The 17,207-nt window shown below is 43.0% G+C and overlaps 1 protein-coding gene across 1 annotated transcript in view; it reads left to right on the forward strand.

The window, feature by feature from the left end:
- LOC120804901 (protein unc-13 homolog B-like) overlaps positions 1–17,207 on the forward strand; it is a 170,117-nt gene that overhangs the window by 460 nt on the left and 152,450 nt on the right. Inside the window, exons 2-3 of the mRNA XM_040154625.1 lie at positions 725–884; positions 15,141–15,170. Coding sequence (XP_040010559.1) covers positions 863–884; positions 15,141–15,170 — 52 coding nt within the window. The 5' untranslated portion in view covers positions 725–862. The remainder of the gene's footprint in view (positions 1–724; positions 885–15,140; positions 15,171–17,207) is intronic.

Raw genomic sequence — 17,207 nt, forward strand, 5'->3', positions numbered from 1 at the left:
TAAGTTCGACATTAGCCCCAGGTTGTGCCTTTAATATATGAGCAGTTTCTTTAAAAGATAATTTACCAGTAATGTTTAAAAAAATCCGAGATTGTTTAAAAAACACTTACCGTTGTCATATTTCCAGAACACACTGGTAGACTCCTCTAACCATCCGGGAAAAAAAAGATATTCTCTTTGCTGAATGATTTAAAAAGATTTTTTTCCCAATCTGCACCTCTGCGTCTGAATCAAAACAAAATGGCAGACTGTCAGCTACCTGCCTAGGAAACGGACTTTGCTGGGAAACGGGGCGAATAATCTTTTTTTTTTTTTATCGTGAATTTTCATCTCGAGAAAAATCAAACATCTCTGGTTAATTATATTTTAGAGACACTAATAGTTATTTCTGTGACCCGAAAGTATGCTAACACACACTGTGGCTAAATCCACTGAAACATACGCCACACAAAGTGTCGTGCTGTGGCCCGCCGCACCTTGCACGTCCGCATGCGTGCGCGGACCGTCGCAGATTCCTACCTTCACCTCGGTCATTGAATGCAGCATAAGAGCCGCCCCGCTCCACCGGTTTTTTCAGCCGGTAAGTTGGTCGCTCTCCGCCAGTGACGGTCCTCCCTTAAACCCCTCAGGAGTCTCTTCCCCCCTCCCGACCCCCACCCCCCCACCCGTCCTCCCCCCTCTGGATCTCCCACCTGGCTCACATCTGTACGTTGTTTTTTTTTAGTGGTATGGTGCGATGGAGCGGAGAGTGAACGGCATCTAGGACCGGTCTGAATGACCGACGTGCAACAGGCAACGGGGCTGCAAAACTCACTGAAGGCTCATCGGCTTTGGAGGAACTGTTGCACGAAATCCCGCCGCGATGTCCCTGCTGTGTGTCAGAGGTAAGGTCTCGACTGCATGGCTGCAGGATGCTCCTCTTTTTAAAAAAAAAAATGAAAAAAGAGAGATGAAAATAATATCGAAACAAAAAAAAAGTGGGTTGATCTGATGGAAGTGAATTCATTATTAGGGAAAAAAACAAAAAACCCCCCCCAAAAAAACCGGAACTTAATCCGGCATCGATTTTAGGATTTTTTGAAAAAAATTTAATTTATTTTTTTTAACGAACATCACAGCGAAACCGCGACTTCCTAGAGAAATATTTGACTCGTATCGGGGGGGGGGGAGTTAAAAAGTGTCAGGAGAAAACTTTGAGCAGACTAGACAGACAATCTAAAGGGACACATTACGTAATATTACGGGACGTTGATGAAGTCTTACCTGCCTCATTCCAACGCTGACATGCAGGCGACAACGGGGATCCCGATGTTCACAGCAGTTATATAAAATGAACGAACTTTATACGTCTTTCAGCTGTTTCCCTCAAGATGAGTGATACTGTTACACCGAGGACTGAAAAAACGTGTGTGTGTGTGCGTGTGTGTGTGTTCCTCTTCTTGGTGGTGCACTTGGAAAGGGTGAGATCAATGCATTTTAGAAAAAGTTAGACTCGAATACTTGAATCAACCCGATTAGGAGGGGGAAAAGGACCACGTACAACCTGGAACTGGAGCTCGACGGATATATCAGCCTCCAGCAGATATATCATATTTTCTCACATGTTGGCCGATAAGAAACAAGAAACTGAGGCAATAATGTAGAAACAGTGTCATTCAGTGAAAAGCACTCAAGAGTTTTCACATTTTTTGAGCTGGGAAACGTAAAATGTCCCACTCATATGTACATATCTTGGTGAAAACATACCAAATGTAAGGGATGCATACCAAAATAAAATCAGTCGATATATTGTTAATGGATTTTTTAACAAAAAAAAAAAAAAAAAGGACCGTATCAGTCAGGCTATACCTGGAACACCAGAGAGGGTCATTTACAGCTAAAACAATTACATAGTGAAACCTGAGAGGCTGGGAAGTGGTTGGGCCCCAACCAGCAACACATGTATGAATGTTTAAGCTTGAAGTAAAGCTGAACTGTGATTTAGTTGGTTAGAGAAAAAGATCTGTTGTACCAAAAAAAAAACATAACAAAAAAAAAAACACGTTTTTTTTTTGGGGGGGGGGTTACGCGCATTTTATTTTGTTTAATCGTTCAGTAACTGTTTTTTGAATCGTGCTTTTGTGACAGTGTCCCGTCTCCAAAAACACCAGTGCCTCGCAGGCCAAGTGATGAGGTGGGATCCACTGATGTCGGCTGTCCAAGGCAGTGCAACTGAGTGGTATTGACCGCATGGTTTTTGTGAGTCTGTCTGAAAGCAATACTCACGTGCCCATGTGTACATTGAAACATGTTTTGCAGGGTGTAACCATCCCCCCCCCCCCGGCCTGTTCATGCTGGCCATCAAAAGATCCTTTCCTAATATGAATTTGAGGAAAGGGAAGTGGGGGTGGGGCGGGGGGCAAAATCCACATTCCTCGTTCTGTGTAAAAATACATGAACTAATATCAGTGGATCCTGCGCCCTTTGCCTCTGCTTGCTGAAGACCGATGCCGGCTTGTAGGCAGAAGTGAGGTGACACCGGTTGGGAAAACTGCTCCCGGGTGCCGAGTACTGCCGAGGTGCCCCCTTTAAGCAAGTCACTCGCTCTGCAGCTCAGTGGCCGGCAGCGGGAGACCGCGGTTGCACTGTGCAGGTGTGCAACGCAGGGGGTGAGAGACAAGTTGCTGCCGAAAGGGAGCACGGGTATTCAGGCGGATGAAGTTTAGTTAATTGAAAATAAAGCAAAAAACGGGTTCATCCCTCCAGTTTATTTAACATTTTGGCTCCTTTCCAGACCTGAAATTGCTCTTCTTTCGCAGACATGCTGATTGATTTTCACACCATCAAACTATTGTCTGCCTATCTCCAACTCTCAGCCCCTGGTGTATTGTCTCTCACTGATCGTTTCTGACCATTTCTCATCTCGGGTGTGAGTGCTCCCCGAGGCTGGACGGCCTCCACCACCAATCTCCAATATTGCAGAGTGATGGGATGGGGGTGAGGTCGGAGGGGGTGGAGGGGTGTGGTGGGATGTGGTGGGATGTGGTGGGTGAAGCGCAGCTGGGTCTCAGTGGGCTCAGCCCAGTGTAATTATAAAAAAAAAGGCCGTCGTTTTGTTTCATAGCCTGCACAGAGATTGATGGAGAACGGGGCTCATCTTCACCTGTGGCAGTGAAGCCCGCGAATCGTCCACACACACCCGATCGTTTCAGAGCAGAGTCGTGCTTTTGAGTCGAGGTGCATTCATTTGAATCAGACGGAGAACTTGAGCTGGATGATGCCACCTAAAATCTAGCGATAAATTTAGTCGCATTTATCTTCGTGCTGTATGGGAATTGCCGCTGGCTCCTCGTGGTTGCCTGTAAAAGAAACTTGTAGATGTTGATCTTCATCTTTTACAACGAGATTGATGTTTTCCAGACCTTTCGATGACGCTATTATTTATGACCAAATTCGGAAAAAGCCAATTTACGCTACGTGCTCAGCAGACGAGACACAGATAGCGTCTATCTGATGACCACGGTGGAGCATTTATCAGCCAGAGAGCCAGATATTTCCCTCTGGAGTTGGTGGAGACCAAAAACCAGAGCTAAAAGAGGGGGAATACTGGAGTTACATTCCCCAGATGAGATGTTTTAAATAGGCAACTGCCATATCAACTTAAAAGTCGATGATATATCAACGATGTTTTTTACTGCTTATTTCCACTCCCCACAAGCGGCCCGAAAAATTAAGCTATTGCAGGTTTAAATTATACAGGACTTAGACAATTTACTTATGGACATTGTCAGAGTACATTGAGGATGATAAAGTGATAACTTTGTTTTTGGCCACACATAAACAGAGGTGTGGTTCTCAATGAATCCTCCAAGTGACCAAATATGTCTCCCGTAACTGCCCTCCAAATCTACACGTGCAAGCCTTTTCCCGTCTGATGCCCCTTATCAGCGGGACGACATGATATTTCATGGTTTTATCCTTCCCAAATCGCTGGAGCCACCGTTGAAAAGTAAACCTGTTTTATTATGTGACACCGCCTGGTTAAGGTTCGGTTAGGTTTAGACTCTTTTGCTCCTGTATTAATAACTACGGCTGCTAAGGGGCTTTGTCGCTTCGATGTTAACACATGTCATTTTTGGGGCACTTGCTGAAGTGACTGGTGCTGATGTGCTCAGGAGGACAAGCTCTGCTTTTTAAGGCAGACTGACAGGTGTCGTTTAAAAGTTTTTTATTTTTTATTTTTTATTTTTTTTAACAATCTATTATTAACCTGATATGAAGTTTACTGAAATTTTTGAGAGATAATTTCTGTATTGCCTCATCCTCCTGACCGACAACAAAAATGTCTGCCCTAAGGCCAGGGTTTAAGTCTTTTCCCCGGACATGGCGGACGCTCGCTCCCCTGATGAAAGGAACCCAGACTTTTCATGTCATTGAGGGGAAATGCAGACAAACCACAAGAGTGGCGTCCTTGTTTCTTGAGAGCCCTGATACTTTTTTGGGGAGCCTTTTTTTTTTTTCTCTTCCTTCTTTCCTCGTTCCCTGTTGTGTCGAGGGCCATCAGAGCCTGCAAGGTGGCTGGCAGTCCTCTGCAGAGAGTGAGTGGCTGCAGATGAAAAGCCGAGGATGGGAGGAATCAGTCTCTGACAGCTCAGTCGGTACCCACACTCGGCTATTTCTGGATGGCAATTAGCAGTGGAATAAATGCATACAGTAATGGTATTGCATCGGTCGCTGAGCGTGGATACAGGCTACTGTGAAGAAATGGCATTAGAGGAAATTATACTGCAGTAATGAGAGATAAACACGTACAGGCGGACTGTCGGTCATGTGGAGATAGAAGCGAGGGGATTCAATCTCATTGTCATTCGCGCAGGTCGGCGACAAAAGCTGGAGCTTGCTTAATTTTTATTTTGTAAAAGGCATGGTGTAGATTCATAAAAGTAATATCTGAGAGCATTTTTCTAGGCCACCAGATGCCCCAGGACAGTAGGTGAGAACAGACCAGGTCAGCCAGTGCACCGGCGCACCGTGCTGGAATGGCAGGGACAAGAGTAAAGCTCCAGCGGCCCGTCTGGGAAGAGAGGGGGGGGTGGGGATAGAGAGGGAATTATCCCCTGGCCATCTGCTGCTTTTGCTTCGCTGTGTATATGTGTTTATGCTTGTGTGTGTGTGTGTGTGAGACTCACGTGGGACAGGGACTTCACTTCCCTCTTCTCATTCCCTCCCTTTCAACACAGTGCCACTTCCTGGTGTCGGTCTTGCCTGCCTCCGACAGCCTCACCTTACGCTTAATCTTTGCGGCTGGCCGCTTGTCTCGACTCAGACTTTTCCTTCACCTGAGCTCAGAGAAATCTATTCGGGGCTCCTGATGACAAATCAAGAGATTACAGAGATGTGATGTCATTATTTCAACTGTTGCTAAATGATTTTTCCGTCGATGGGCTGTTTGATTTGTCGGTGAACTGCTTCACCTCTAGTTGTGGTAAACCGAAGTGTTGCACAGTGCTGTGTAGCATGACATTATTCCCTGTTATCTGGAGTGGGCAACAAGTAATTTAGTGCGTAGGGTGAGCACATTACATTTCAGAGTTAGGAAAGACACATACTTTTGAGGGTTTAGATAAGGACTTAGGGATGCATGATACCTGGGTGTGTGTGTGTGTGTGTGTGTGTGTGTGTGTGTGTTATTGCCTCCCCGGGCCCCCCTCCTAGTTGATCACTCCTGGACGTCTTGAGGAGTCTCTAATTGGCTCATTATCGTGGCGAAGCGGGGTCACAGCAGGCAGAGGAGTCTCTGTTAATTTGTGATTATGCAGGCTGCAGTGAGGTATGTGTGCTGCTGCAGCTCATAAGCACGCAGAGACAGAGGAAAAACATTCAGAAAGGCAAGCAAAGGCATATTATGTAACTTAAGCCAATGATGGCAAATATGCGAACGGAGCAATGAATGAATAATGAACGACGTGCATGTCCACAGCAAACCAGAATTCCAGTAGCCAAATAAACTGTGATATCAGCCATGATTATACAGGACTCAGATTTGCTAACTTCTAGTCTTGTAGTCAAAACTAACTAAACTGAAACCGAGTCAAGATTGAGACTAAAACTATTTAAATCCTAATAGAGGCCCCGACACCTTGGATGTGTTGATTGAAGGTCATGTATGTGGCAAAGGCTCAAAACATACACAATTTCTATGACAATATTTCAGTTAAAGACGAATTAATCGCAAATGTGGTTAATTTCCAAACACAATATACACATATATCTATCTATCTCTCTATATATAGAGAGATATATAGATAGATATATACATATAGATATATATAGAGAGATATCTACATATATATATATATATATATATATATATATATATATATATATATATATATAGAGAGAGAGAGATACATACATATACATACATATATATACAGTATACAATTAATACGTAACAGAAGGCATATCTTTGACAGTGTAAATATCATTCACTGAATTTGGAAAATTTTATAAACTGAGTGAATTAAGACAAAAAGAGTAAGAAAGAGTGTCTAATCTTAACCAGTGATGAGGAAACTAGGGTGTATGTAATCTCTGGGGCAAACATTTATTTGACAAAAGCTGCCTTTGCTTTTGGTAACTTTTGTAGATCTTGCGTTTACGGTGAGTCAAACGCCGACATTGTTCAATAGAGCCTGACCACTATCAATATTTGAGAGATTGAAAAATCTGATGACAATTTATCCTATTTGTGTTTTTTAACTTAACCTTTTAAAACTCGCCGCCCCGCTTGAGGGACGCTTAGGACTTGGTAGCGCTACTTTAGGTTTGTTGTGGTCTGTAACGGACAACCTTGACAAATTATACATCATTTGAAAGCTCTAAGTCTCCCGATTCTATCTGCGCAAAGCATCTTAGGATCCACATATCACTGCAACCGCTGTTGACGCAGAAGTGGTTCAGACTTGGGGTTATGACTAAGTACAGGCCTTATAATCCCTTTTTTACGCCAAAAAAAAGGGGGAGGTAAAAAAAAAACGTACATTTCTACCATGTTTGCCCAACTCTGTAACGTTGGTTACGTGTCTCTTCTACTCATTCTGACTTTCTGGTTGCGAACTTGAAAGAGTTTCTTTCAGAGGAGACCAGGGTTAATCAAAAGGGTTGAAGAACAGTAACCTTTTTATTTTGGGTAAATTATTTTCCGGTTTGGGAAAATTCAAAAATGTTTGACATATGTACCGATACCGATGTATCTGTGATGAGCTAAAATCAGTGACAATGGCGGCCACGCCTGATTGTTCGCCGTCTCTTGATCAATTCATAATATAACAGGTGTTTGGCCTCTTGGCACACGGCCTTATTCTGTAGCTTTTTCGCATGCTAGTGGCATTAGTGTTATTATGGTGCTGTTGTTGTTTTGTTTTTGTTTTAACTGAATGATTTCACTAATGGGAACTGGACTGTTTGCATGAGTTCACTCTTAGCAGAGGCCAAAGATATGCCATTGAACAGTGGCACAGAAGCCTGCGTAAAATTCTCAAGCACACCTGGGTCAGTGTATTGTGACCGGCGCACAGAAACACGTGGGTGGACACATAGATCCGCATTAGTTGTATTTCTTAGGTTGGATTGTCGAGGTCCGCAGGGGCTGCCATTTGATGGAAGTGAGAGGGTGTTAATGACATGGCCGCCGGGCTGCCGACCTCCACACACACTCAAACCCACCACGAGTTGAAGGACTGGAGATAAAAATAGATCCACCGTCTGGCCTCTTGTATTGACACTGGCCTGCGCCTGTCTACCTGCTGAGTGTGTCGGGTCTATCGCCGCTGTTGAGCAGATTTTTTTTTTTTTTAGGTGTCAGTGGACCTGAGAGAAATGAATGAGTGAAGAAAACATTGATGATGTGCTTGATAAGTAATCTTTTACTTTATTAATTACCAAAGAGCAAATCTTTTCTTATCTTATCCATTTTCTTCAGCATCAGAATAATCCAGTGATAGTTGTTTGTACATCCACGAGTACACTGCAAGCAGGAACGGCTAACAGTTAGTTCAGTATACTCTAAATGGGTCCTAGATGTAAACAAATATAGGCTAAAAAAAACAGGGCTCAAGTGCAAAACTCATTCAATCCATGGTAGAAGATGGAGAATGTTGTCTTGATAATATCAGACTTTGAAAGCCCCTGCTTTAGAACCGCAAGCCGGGGACTAGTTGTCACGTACAGCCGCATGTGGCCACATGCAGACACTACATGTCAACCTGCGGACTCATGCGACCTGTATTGTAGCTTCCGCATCCGTGAGAACGCGATGGTCCACAAGGGTCGGGGTAGAGTTACATAAATTTCGTCATCAGAGGGTGTGCGGGAGACCCCCGTGTACCGGACGTCAGCGCACCCTCCAGTCTATTGTGATCAAACGGACTAGGCTACAAGGGGCACCAACTGCGCACGCGTCCTCCAGGCGGACTCCAAGTGGACTAGGGAGTAGTAGTAGGAGTCTGTTGTAGACCTTCATTACGGTTTACAGTCCATAGTTGTGCACGCGCAGTTTTCCTGTGCAATGAGAGATTATGAACAAAATTTCAGAAGTTCTCGCTTTCAGGTTTCCCACCAAATGAAGTGGTTTAGATAATCTGGCTAAACTTGTTTACAGCCTGCCTGATCATCTTTTTGCCTGTGTTTCACGCCCTGTTAAGCTTTGTTGTCGTGATGTGACGGCATTAGCAGATTTCAGGCCTTACTGTACTTTAGCAAGTACAGTCGTATCATAACTGATAGAAATGATGGCCCCAATGATGAATATCGGACCAAAGCTGTAATAAAACTGAATTATGCTTTAAAACAATTTTTAAATGAGGAGCAAAGTCTTCCCCCTCTGCTTCTTGGGAAAAACGTGTTTGGTAGTGTTCATGTGAGTGCATTTGTTTAAGCTTTGTCTATGCATGAGTGCTGAGCAGATTGCCAAAGTCGCAAGCCTGCTCAAATGTAATTTTTTCTTTTTTTGTGCAAAAATATAAATGGTGGGCCATCTGTAGCATAGTCAGACGTCACAGATGTGACAATGACATAATATTTCCTAAACAATACAGCACTTCACCAGCAGGTTTAATCTAATCCATGACTCATGTGAAGATCAGCCTGTTGTTTCCCCCAAATATCCACCATGGCTTTCCTCAGCATCTTCACTTTGTTAAGCTTTTCAAAAAGCTTTTGAAGCTCAATAAGGTAAAAAGTAAACTTTTTCTCGTCAAAGGTAAAAAGCCTGCACTTTCCCAAACAACGATGTCTCTTTGTTATTCATCCACAGCACAATGCAGCAGGGTCTGGTAGGTTTCAGCCCTGCTTAAGGCATTAGGCTGGGAGGGATTATCCCACCAGCCGAACGCTCGGTCGCCAGCAGCACGCATCCTCTCATTCAATCACTCCGGCGGACACGTGTCTGATATCTGGCCTGCTTTACTACCTCTGCCCAGAGGGATGCTGACCTCCCCTAGCACTGAAATGTGACGCTGAGCTCCGTATTACTTTCTCAGACTAACAGAGAATGATTGAATTGTGCCACTACTGTATGTTCCATCTTAGTTCCACCCGATTTGTTAGGGTGTGTTTCGGCATCTGACCCGGCTCAGTGGATAACTTGACTCATTTATGTTTTTTGTCCGTTGAATGGTGCACGGTCCCCCTGCCAGTAAGATCAATAAATGAAAATGAAGCGAAATTAATTTTCTAATTGTGTTAAAGGGGAACTGCGAACACAGACTTCACACATCGGCGTCTGTTTACAGGTCTTAGGGAGTAATTCTTCATATGTGAACAGGTTGTATGAAGCCTTCTGTGGCTCGAGAGGGAGCTGCGTGAAGTTGGATAAATTGCCTCAAGTGATGTCACTCGAGTCGAGATCGGTTGGCATCTGAAGACTACAGGTTGGAAAACCTGGGGGTAGAAGGAGTGAGATTATTGGACCTCTGCGGCCCGCTCCTCATCTCTGCTTGAGGCTAACAGCTCCGGGCTACCTTAGCTGCTGCTAGCAAAACACACCCGAGTCTCCGAGCCAACTGATGGCGACTTGAGCTGAATTGCGTCTAATGTAGGCAACAGGTTTCGACAAGGAAGAAGAACGTGTGGAGTGGAAGGATGATGTTCTGCTTCCTCAATCTTAGTCCTCTTTCTGAACGGTCCACTGTGACGCCAACGCTATAGGGCTGCAATGTTAATTTAGGGGGAAAACTCTTCAGTATTCTTGACAATTGTTTACTTGGCCGACCAAACACGTTAGCCGAGGCAAGGCATTTTTATTAATGAAGCACAATTCATTACGTGTAAACTTACAAGTTACCTGTACAGAATAATATAATCTTTAAAACACAAGAAAAATTAAATGGAAATAAAACAAAACAGTAGTTAATAGTAAAACCTATAAGTAATACCTAAGGTGTGTAACTGTGTTTCCCATGGGTTTAGAATTTATTTATGGGGGTCCAGCATCTGACACTTGAGAGTCGGCTGCAAAACTTTATTGCATTATGAGAAGGAAACCAATTTTCCAAGCTGTATGAGTGCACACGAATGCACCATTCTCACAGACTTTTGTTTAATCCTCGCTTCAAACTACATTTTCAGACTTCTGGAAGGAAGAAATAATAAATGGGAAGAACGAATTATTTCCGAATGGACAAAGGATGTGGGCCACCAAAATCAGTTCTGTGGTTGGGTGTACTGTATATTAGCACCGTATATTTTACTGTAACATGAGACTCATACCTGTTAATCTTCTTGTTCTGGCCACGACATTACGTTCAAAAGTCACATGTTGCGCTACAGCCACACCTGATGCCTGTCGTGTTTTGTGACGGGACATCCCTAAAAATTTGGGAATTATCTAATCGGACTCACGTTTCTCGCAATTTTAAAGAAATGCACTGGAGAATGCCCCGACAAAAATATTGCAACATTGACATTTAGGCTCGTTTTGCCTTTGGTATTGACGTGCTGTTCGACAAATGTGTGACCAGTACGACCAACTTGATGCTCAGAATATGTCGTGTGAAGCACTATATTAGGGTTGGGGCGTGAGACTGGACAGCTGGCATCGCTCGGCCGTGAAATGACAATCTCACAGATTGTCCCTTTTATTCAGACCCCTCGAAAGTGTGTATTTTACTGTCAGTTCAGTGACGATCAGTGAGGCTCTGAAAAGCGTTCTGCTACAGCAGCTTTGGTCCTGAGAGGTGATGATCGCACTGGCAAACAGAAGAGGATGCATCAGCCAAGTAATTTACAGTGCCTGCTGTGGTTCGGAGTTTGTATGACTGAGCTCAGACACCTTAAGTAACAGAGCTGAGAGCAGCACTTTGCTTCTGCGCTGCTTCAAGTTCAGCATTTGGCTTATGATTGATGTGACTTAACGTTATTGATCGTTTCTCTATTTGCATAGAATAAAATTACACACAGATTTTGCCTTGACAGGGGCAGTAGAGGCCCGTTTTTTATTTACTCATTTGCAAAGTGATAGATTATGAAGAATGTCATGAAATCTCAAGTTTATGCTGCTGTGATTTAAAAAAAAAAAAAAAAAAAAAAAAAGAAAACCCCCTCCCAAGAGGTTTGTAAAACATCTTGACACATAAAAGCTGGGCTGCAAATCCCCACCAGCTTCAGTGGCGCTGCTCAGATTCTGACCCAATTCTCCGCATAAGCAAAAGCAATAAACTGCCACCCTGGGATCAACGCAATCATGCAACAAATGATGACAAATGTAAACTAAGCTGTCATTTTGCCTGGAAATGTAAGCCCTAACAAACAGTGGGAAGCCTCGAACAGATCGGTGTCCTTACATAGCGTCTCCCTTGGGAAGCATCAGGTATTAATGAAGCATGTGTATCCACTTAGCTTGACTCTGCTAAGAGGATACACACGCTTCTCTCACACACTTTTTACACTCCCTGCCCCATGCACTGCTAGGAAGCATTGGGCAAACGTGGCAATACTCTGAATTAAATCGGCAATACATCACTTGCAAAGCAAAATAAATGTGCTCGGTGGACATGACATAACTCAATTTATTTGTTTATTTAGTGTGCGTTTGTAGCAGCCTGCAATGAACACCATTTCCAATAAGCCCCAAACCACTTTGGCTTAAATTAAAACAGTGTACAGCATGAGGCAAGTCAGTGGGGGCGACTCAGGGGGCCACGGCTGGTTCAGACAAGGCTGTAACGACAGCGGTGTCGGTGTTTCAGACAGCAGAGGTTTCAAATAAGAAGTTGGAAAAACAACATTTGAAGAGAGCACTGCTGGATGTCAAATATGTGGAATAAAAAAATAAAACGCTGAATGTTTCATCTTCTACTAGCAAGCCTTTAGTAGATGCACCTTTATCTTATCTAGAATGTCCTCTTCTTCTCGCCCCTCCTCTCCTCTCCTCCCTGTTACTCCCTGTAGCATGACTATGAGTCTCTTTCACCGTGTCAGGCCATTCACACAGGTATTGTGAGGGCCCAGTTGGCACCGGACCAACCAGGCCACCGGGCTTCCTGGGAGCCTCTGCCAAGCTGGCACGACTGACACACAAGGCAAACTGTGCTGACAGCCTAAGACAAATGACCTGTTAACGATCTCTCTCCCTCTCCCTCTCCCTCCCTTTCTCTCTCTCTCTCTCTCTGCGTGTTCTTCTCTCTGTCCGCGACTCTTATCACATCTCGCACTTTTGGGCTGTGATTGAACGGACGTATTGAGCTCCCTGTTTGAGAATATGCATTTAAACTCGATTTAAACAACTGAATTACCTTAAAAGGGAATAAACCTTTATACTGCTGCATAGTAAAATGGCTATAAGACATTTCCTGGGGGGGGGTAATTGCATTTTAGATCAGTGTCAGAGACTTTTAAGCCTGAAGCCCAGAACATATTGGCATTTTAAGACACTGTGGCATTTCAGGACACTCTGTGCTGCAGATCTAACTGCTGTTGTTTTTATCATTTCTTTAAGACTTCTTAATTTTTACATAATACACACGATATTAGTGTGGTTTCTTGTCCAACGGCAGTTTCTGAGACACAGTAGTACTCTGTTATCTCTTCAAATGCAATGCTAACTTAAATCAAAGACATTATAGCAGTGGTTCCTAAACCGTTCTTTTTTTGCCATGCCCCCCGTTTGGAAGAGAGAAACACAGTATAACACAGCCCCTACCATATGTGAATTGGTGCATTCTGGAGTGACGCCATCAAGAACGTGAACGTCATATTTCTTTTCACAGGTGTTTCAAATTAGTTTCTGTTGTGCAAATGCAAAAGAAAAAATTAAACTTTGCACAAACTACCAGAGTTTTTGCACACAAAAGACACAAGCCTCAGCTATTTTAAGATAAGATAAGATAAGATAAGATAAGACACAGTCTAAAGAGGTAGGAAACAGATGAAGAGCTAGGCAGCAGATCAAGAACATTACGTAAATGAATCTCAAAAGCTACAGTACATTATACAAGTTGCTGTGGCTAACATGTTAGCAAAGGCGTAATTATTTAAATATTTATCAGACATGTCGTTGTGTTTCTGTCCAACCGATGAATGTAAGTTTAAAATGCACCTTTCGTTTACTTACTCTGGTTTGGTCTCCACCAGCTGCCGAGTGAAATATCTGGCATTTTAGCTGCACTTCCTTCTTCACTTCCTTTCTTTACCACCTCAGCTTCCCCGCTAACTGTATCGTCTGTCTGCCCTCTGGTACTTGGTTGTGTTCAGTTGGCTTGTCTAAGATCTGTCTGCCAGAAACGTCTGCTGAGGGTTTTATGCAAAACAGGTCATGAGAGTGGATTCAGCCTCAGTCTTTGTCATAATCATAGTCTTGGGCTCAGTGGGAGAACCAAAATCTTCAGCTATTCTATGCAGCGCTAGAGCGACAAAGTTTGAACTCTCTGGGGGGTTCAGCAGCGCGAGCGACCGTCTCACATTACTCAAAGACGTTTGATTCAGTGTCTCTTGGGGAAAAAAAATGACCCTTTTCAGAGACGAAAGGGGTTGATTACCCTGATATCTAAATGTATTTGAAAGTCCTTAGCGTGTGTTGGAAGAGGTGAAGTGGCTTGATTTAACCATAAACGCAGCAATAAAGTGGCCCTTTCGATAGAAAACACATGCTGTTGAAATAATTCCGGTTCACCTTCTGTCATGAGAAATGTGTGTCATACAACAGGAAGTGCACCTGTCCACCCACAGAGCAAACCCTTGACCGTTGCCTTTCTGAGTGGGTGAATATTTATGTACTTAGCAGCAGACTGTGTCCATTGTCTTTTCGCTGCCCGTTTCCTTTGGTGGCTGTTGATTCACACAGAATACATTTCGACTACGTTACCTACACTGCCCAGTGCCAATCCAGACACATGGTTTTGTGTTTTAATAATGAGCTTACTCGGAAGAGGAAATCATCCGAAAATAATCATTCGCATTAAATACAAAAGCCTCAATTTCTTAGTTAAAATCATTTTTAATAGTTAGTTTGACATGTTCGACTGTAGAAAATAAAGTGCAAGACTGTTTACTATGTGTTTTAATACTTTTTGGCATGTTTTTTTGATTCTTTTACCGTATGCGCGGACACCAGACAGTAGAAAGTATTAATGACATACACTAACGTCCATATTATCCTCCACCTATCCAATTTATTGCTCTCTGAACACAAATACAATGTGGCGGAGATCTCAAGCTGTTTTCAAGTTCTGGGTGTGAATTGTCCGCTTCCTTTTATGTCATTTTAACATAGATTTAAAATGATGTCTCATGCATGTCTCATAAACATTTTAAATCTTCTGCCCTCTCCCCACTGCGCCTTGTCTAACCCCGGTTTGGTTCAGTGATGGAGTAGAGAAGATAGACACTGCTGCGACAAAACACAGCGGAGAAAAGCGAAGCGTGTGTGCAGGTTGGAGGAAAACCTGTCGTGGAGGGTTCATAAAAACCGTCATAACTGCCAAAATGAAGATGACACAAATGGCATTACAACTTCATTAAAAAAAGAAGAATGGTGCAACACAACGGCGAAATTCTGAAATGACGTGCAAGAGAAATAAAATGAACACACTGGGACTACAGATGTGTGTCCTTGTTTCGTATATTGTGACTAATCTGTCTTTTTTTTTCTTTTTGTCTTCCAGTAAAGAAAGCCAAACTCCACGGGCCTCCAGGTAAGAGCTTAAAGATATTATATCACTATTATTTGATCATGGAGAGCTCTGATCATGATAATAAGGAGGATTTTGAGGGATAGATGTATTGCAGACAACCGCTTGATTGATTTTTATTTTAACATCAACAGTCTCCGTCTGAATTATACTGTATATGGCTAGAGGCATGTTTTTGGTTCTAGTCTAAGGAGGGAGTGGCCTTCAAAGAGGTTGTTGACTTTTCAGTTAGAAAGTGGAGCACTTTACAGTTTCATCATTCAGGATAGATATATTTTTGTGAGGTTTTAGTATCCACTGAAGATGGGTTTTTGTTTTAGAGACGGCAAAATCAAAAATCAGTCTTTTAAAATAATAACACAAAACACTCAGAACAGGTTTTTTCTAATTAAGTCCCACCTGTGTAATTTTTGTTTTTATTAAAAACTTTGACTTCACCCTCATTGCCTGAGGTTCAGTACAAATACCCACACAATACTTAAACAAGAGAGTCTACATCTGTGCTAATGACAGCTATATAGTCTGTAATGCTCATCATCTTAGCTTTTTGTGTGTTTGCATGCAAACATTTGCTGATTACATTTGCACTACACGCAAAGTAAAGCTGTGGCTTATGGAAATGTTATTAGTTTTCAGGTCTTTAGTCATAAACCAAGGTACTGGACATAGTAAAACTTGACCAGACGATGGCGCTAAAGAACAGTCATGGGATCACCAAAGTTATTACATTTCATCCTGAGGGGAACGTGAATGTCTGTGCCAAATTTCATGCCAATCCATCTAATTGTTGTTGAGAAATCTCACTTGAGACCACAAATGCTAACCTCAAGGTAGCGCCATAGGAAAAGTGAAGGGATCACCAAAGTCCGTAGGATTAATTGTCTAGGAACAAAGCCATCGAGCTCATGTTGAAATATTTCTCAGTGAAATCTCTGACCTGATGGTGGCGCAGTGGGGAGAAGTCAGCGGCTCTCCAAAGTCATCAGGATTCCTTCTCTGGGCACCATTGATGTCTGTACGAAATTTTATAGCAGTCCATTCAGTAGCTGTCTGAGGTATTTCAGTCTGGACCAAAGTGGTGGACCGACCGACCGACCGACATTGCTGTTTGGAAAGCCAGGCCACTGGCAAGGCTACAAAGAGGCTTTTCAGAGTGTAAAGGCATTTTTTTCTACAACAAACTTCTCTACCTTGTGCATCAGTGTTTAATGTTATCAGAAAAAATCATGGTTTAAATTAGGCAATGTTGGATCAAATAAACAAGGCTACGATTCTCTCGGTTTAGTTTTTAGTATTCTTAATAATAATTGATTCTCGGAGTCAATTCGGTCGGAACTAAAAAGGCAAGGCCAGCTCTACTTGACATGGCAATAAGACATTGTTCTCATAGGAAAAAGAGCATCAGTTGACTTTCTGTCAAGCAACTTGGATTTGCAGATGATGAGTGTTGTCTCTCAGAGGCAAAGGTGGAAGTAGTATTTTGTTGTTAAAGTGCTGCACAACCTCTCAGAGATGATCTCTGAGTGGATGGGTGGGCGTACAAAGTGTCAAAGTGTTTTTTTTTTTCCCCTCCCTGTGCAAGGTCTCTTGTGAAGCCCGTGTTTGATTCTCTTTAGTCGCTCGGATATCCTCGGTAGATATGTCACAAAGCTGAACAACAGCTGAAAAGGGAAGCATCAACAATTCAGCAGCCAGTCAAAAGTGGGGCTCTGCTTTTCCCTCCACCTTTCTTTATTTGCATCTTTTTTTTTCTTGTTTTTTTTTTTTTTTTTAACTTTTGCTGGCTACAGCTGTTCGTCCTTCCACCCTCTCTCCAGGTGATGATTAGGGGTGAACAACAGCGACGAGTGGGAGAATGAGAAATCAAGTCAGAGGAGGAGAGAGGAAAATCAATAGATCATCATAGACAAAGGGCCACCTGCTAGCCTGAAATGACAACGTGTCATCCCAGCATAAAGGCGAAGATGGAGACAAATCCTTCAATGTCTTTAGGAGACAGAGACAGACTCCAGATGCAGGGGATGATTTGTCACTGGCTGC

The sequence above is a fragment of the Xiphias gladius genome, chromosome 19 (genome assembly GCF_016859285.1).
Source record: "Xiphias gladius isolate SHS-SW01 ecotype Sanya breed wild chromosome 19, ASM1685928v1, whole genome shotgun sequence".
Lineage (NCBI taxonomy): Eukaryota > Metazoa > Chordata > Actinopteri > Istiophoriformes > Xiphiidae > Xiphias > Xiphias gladius.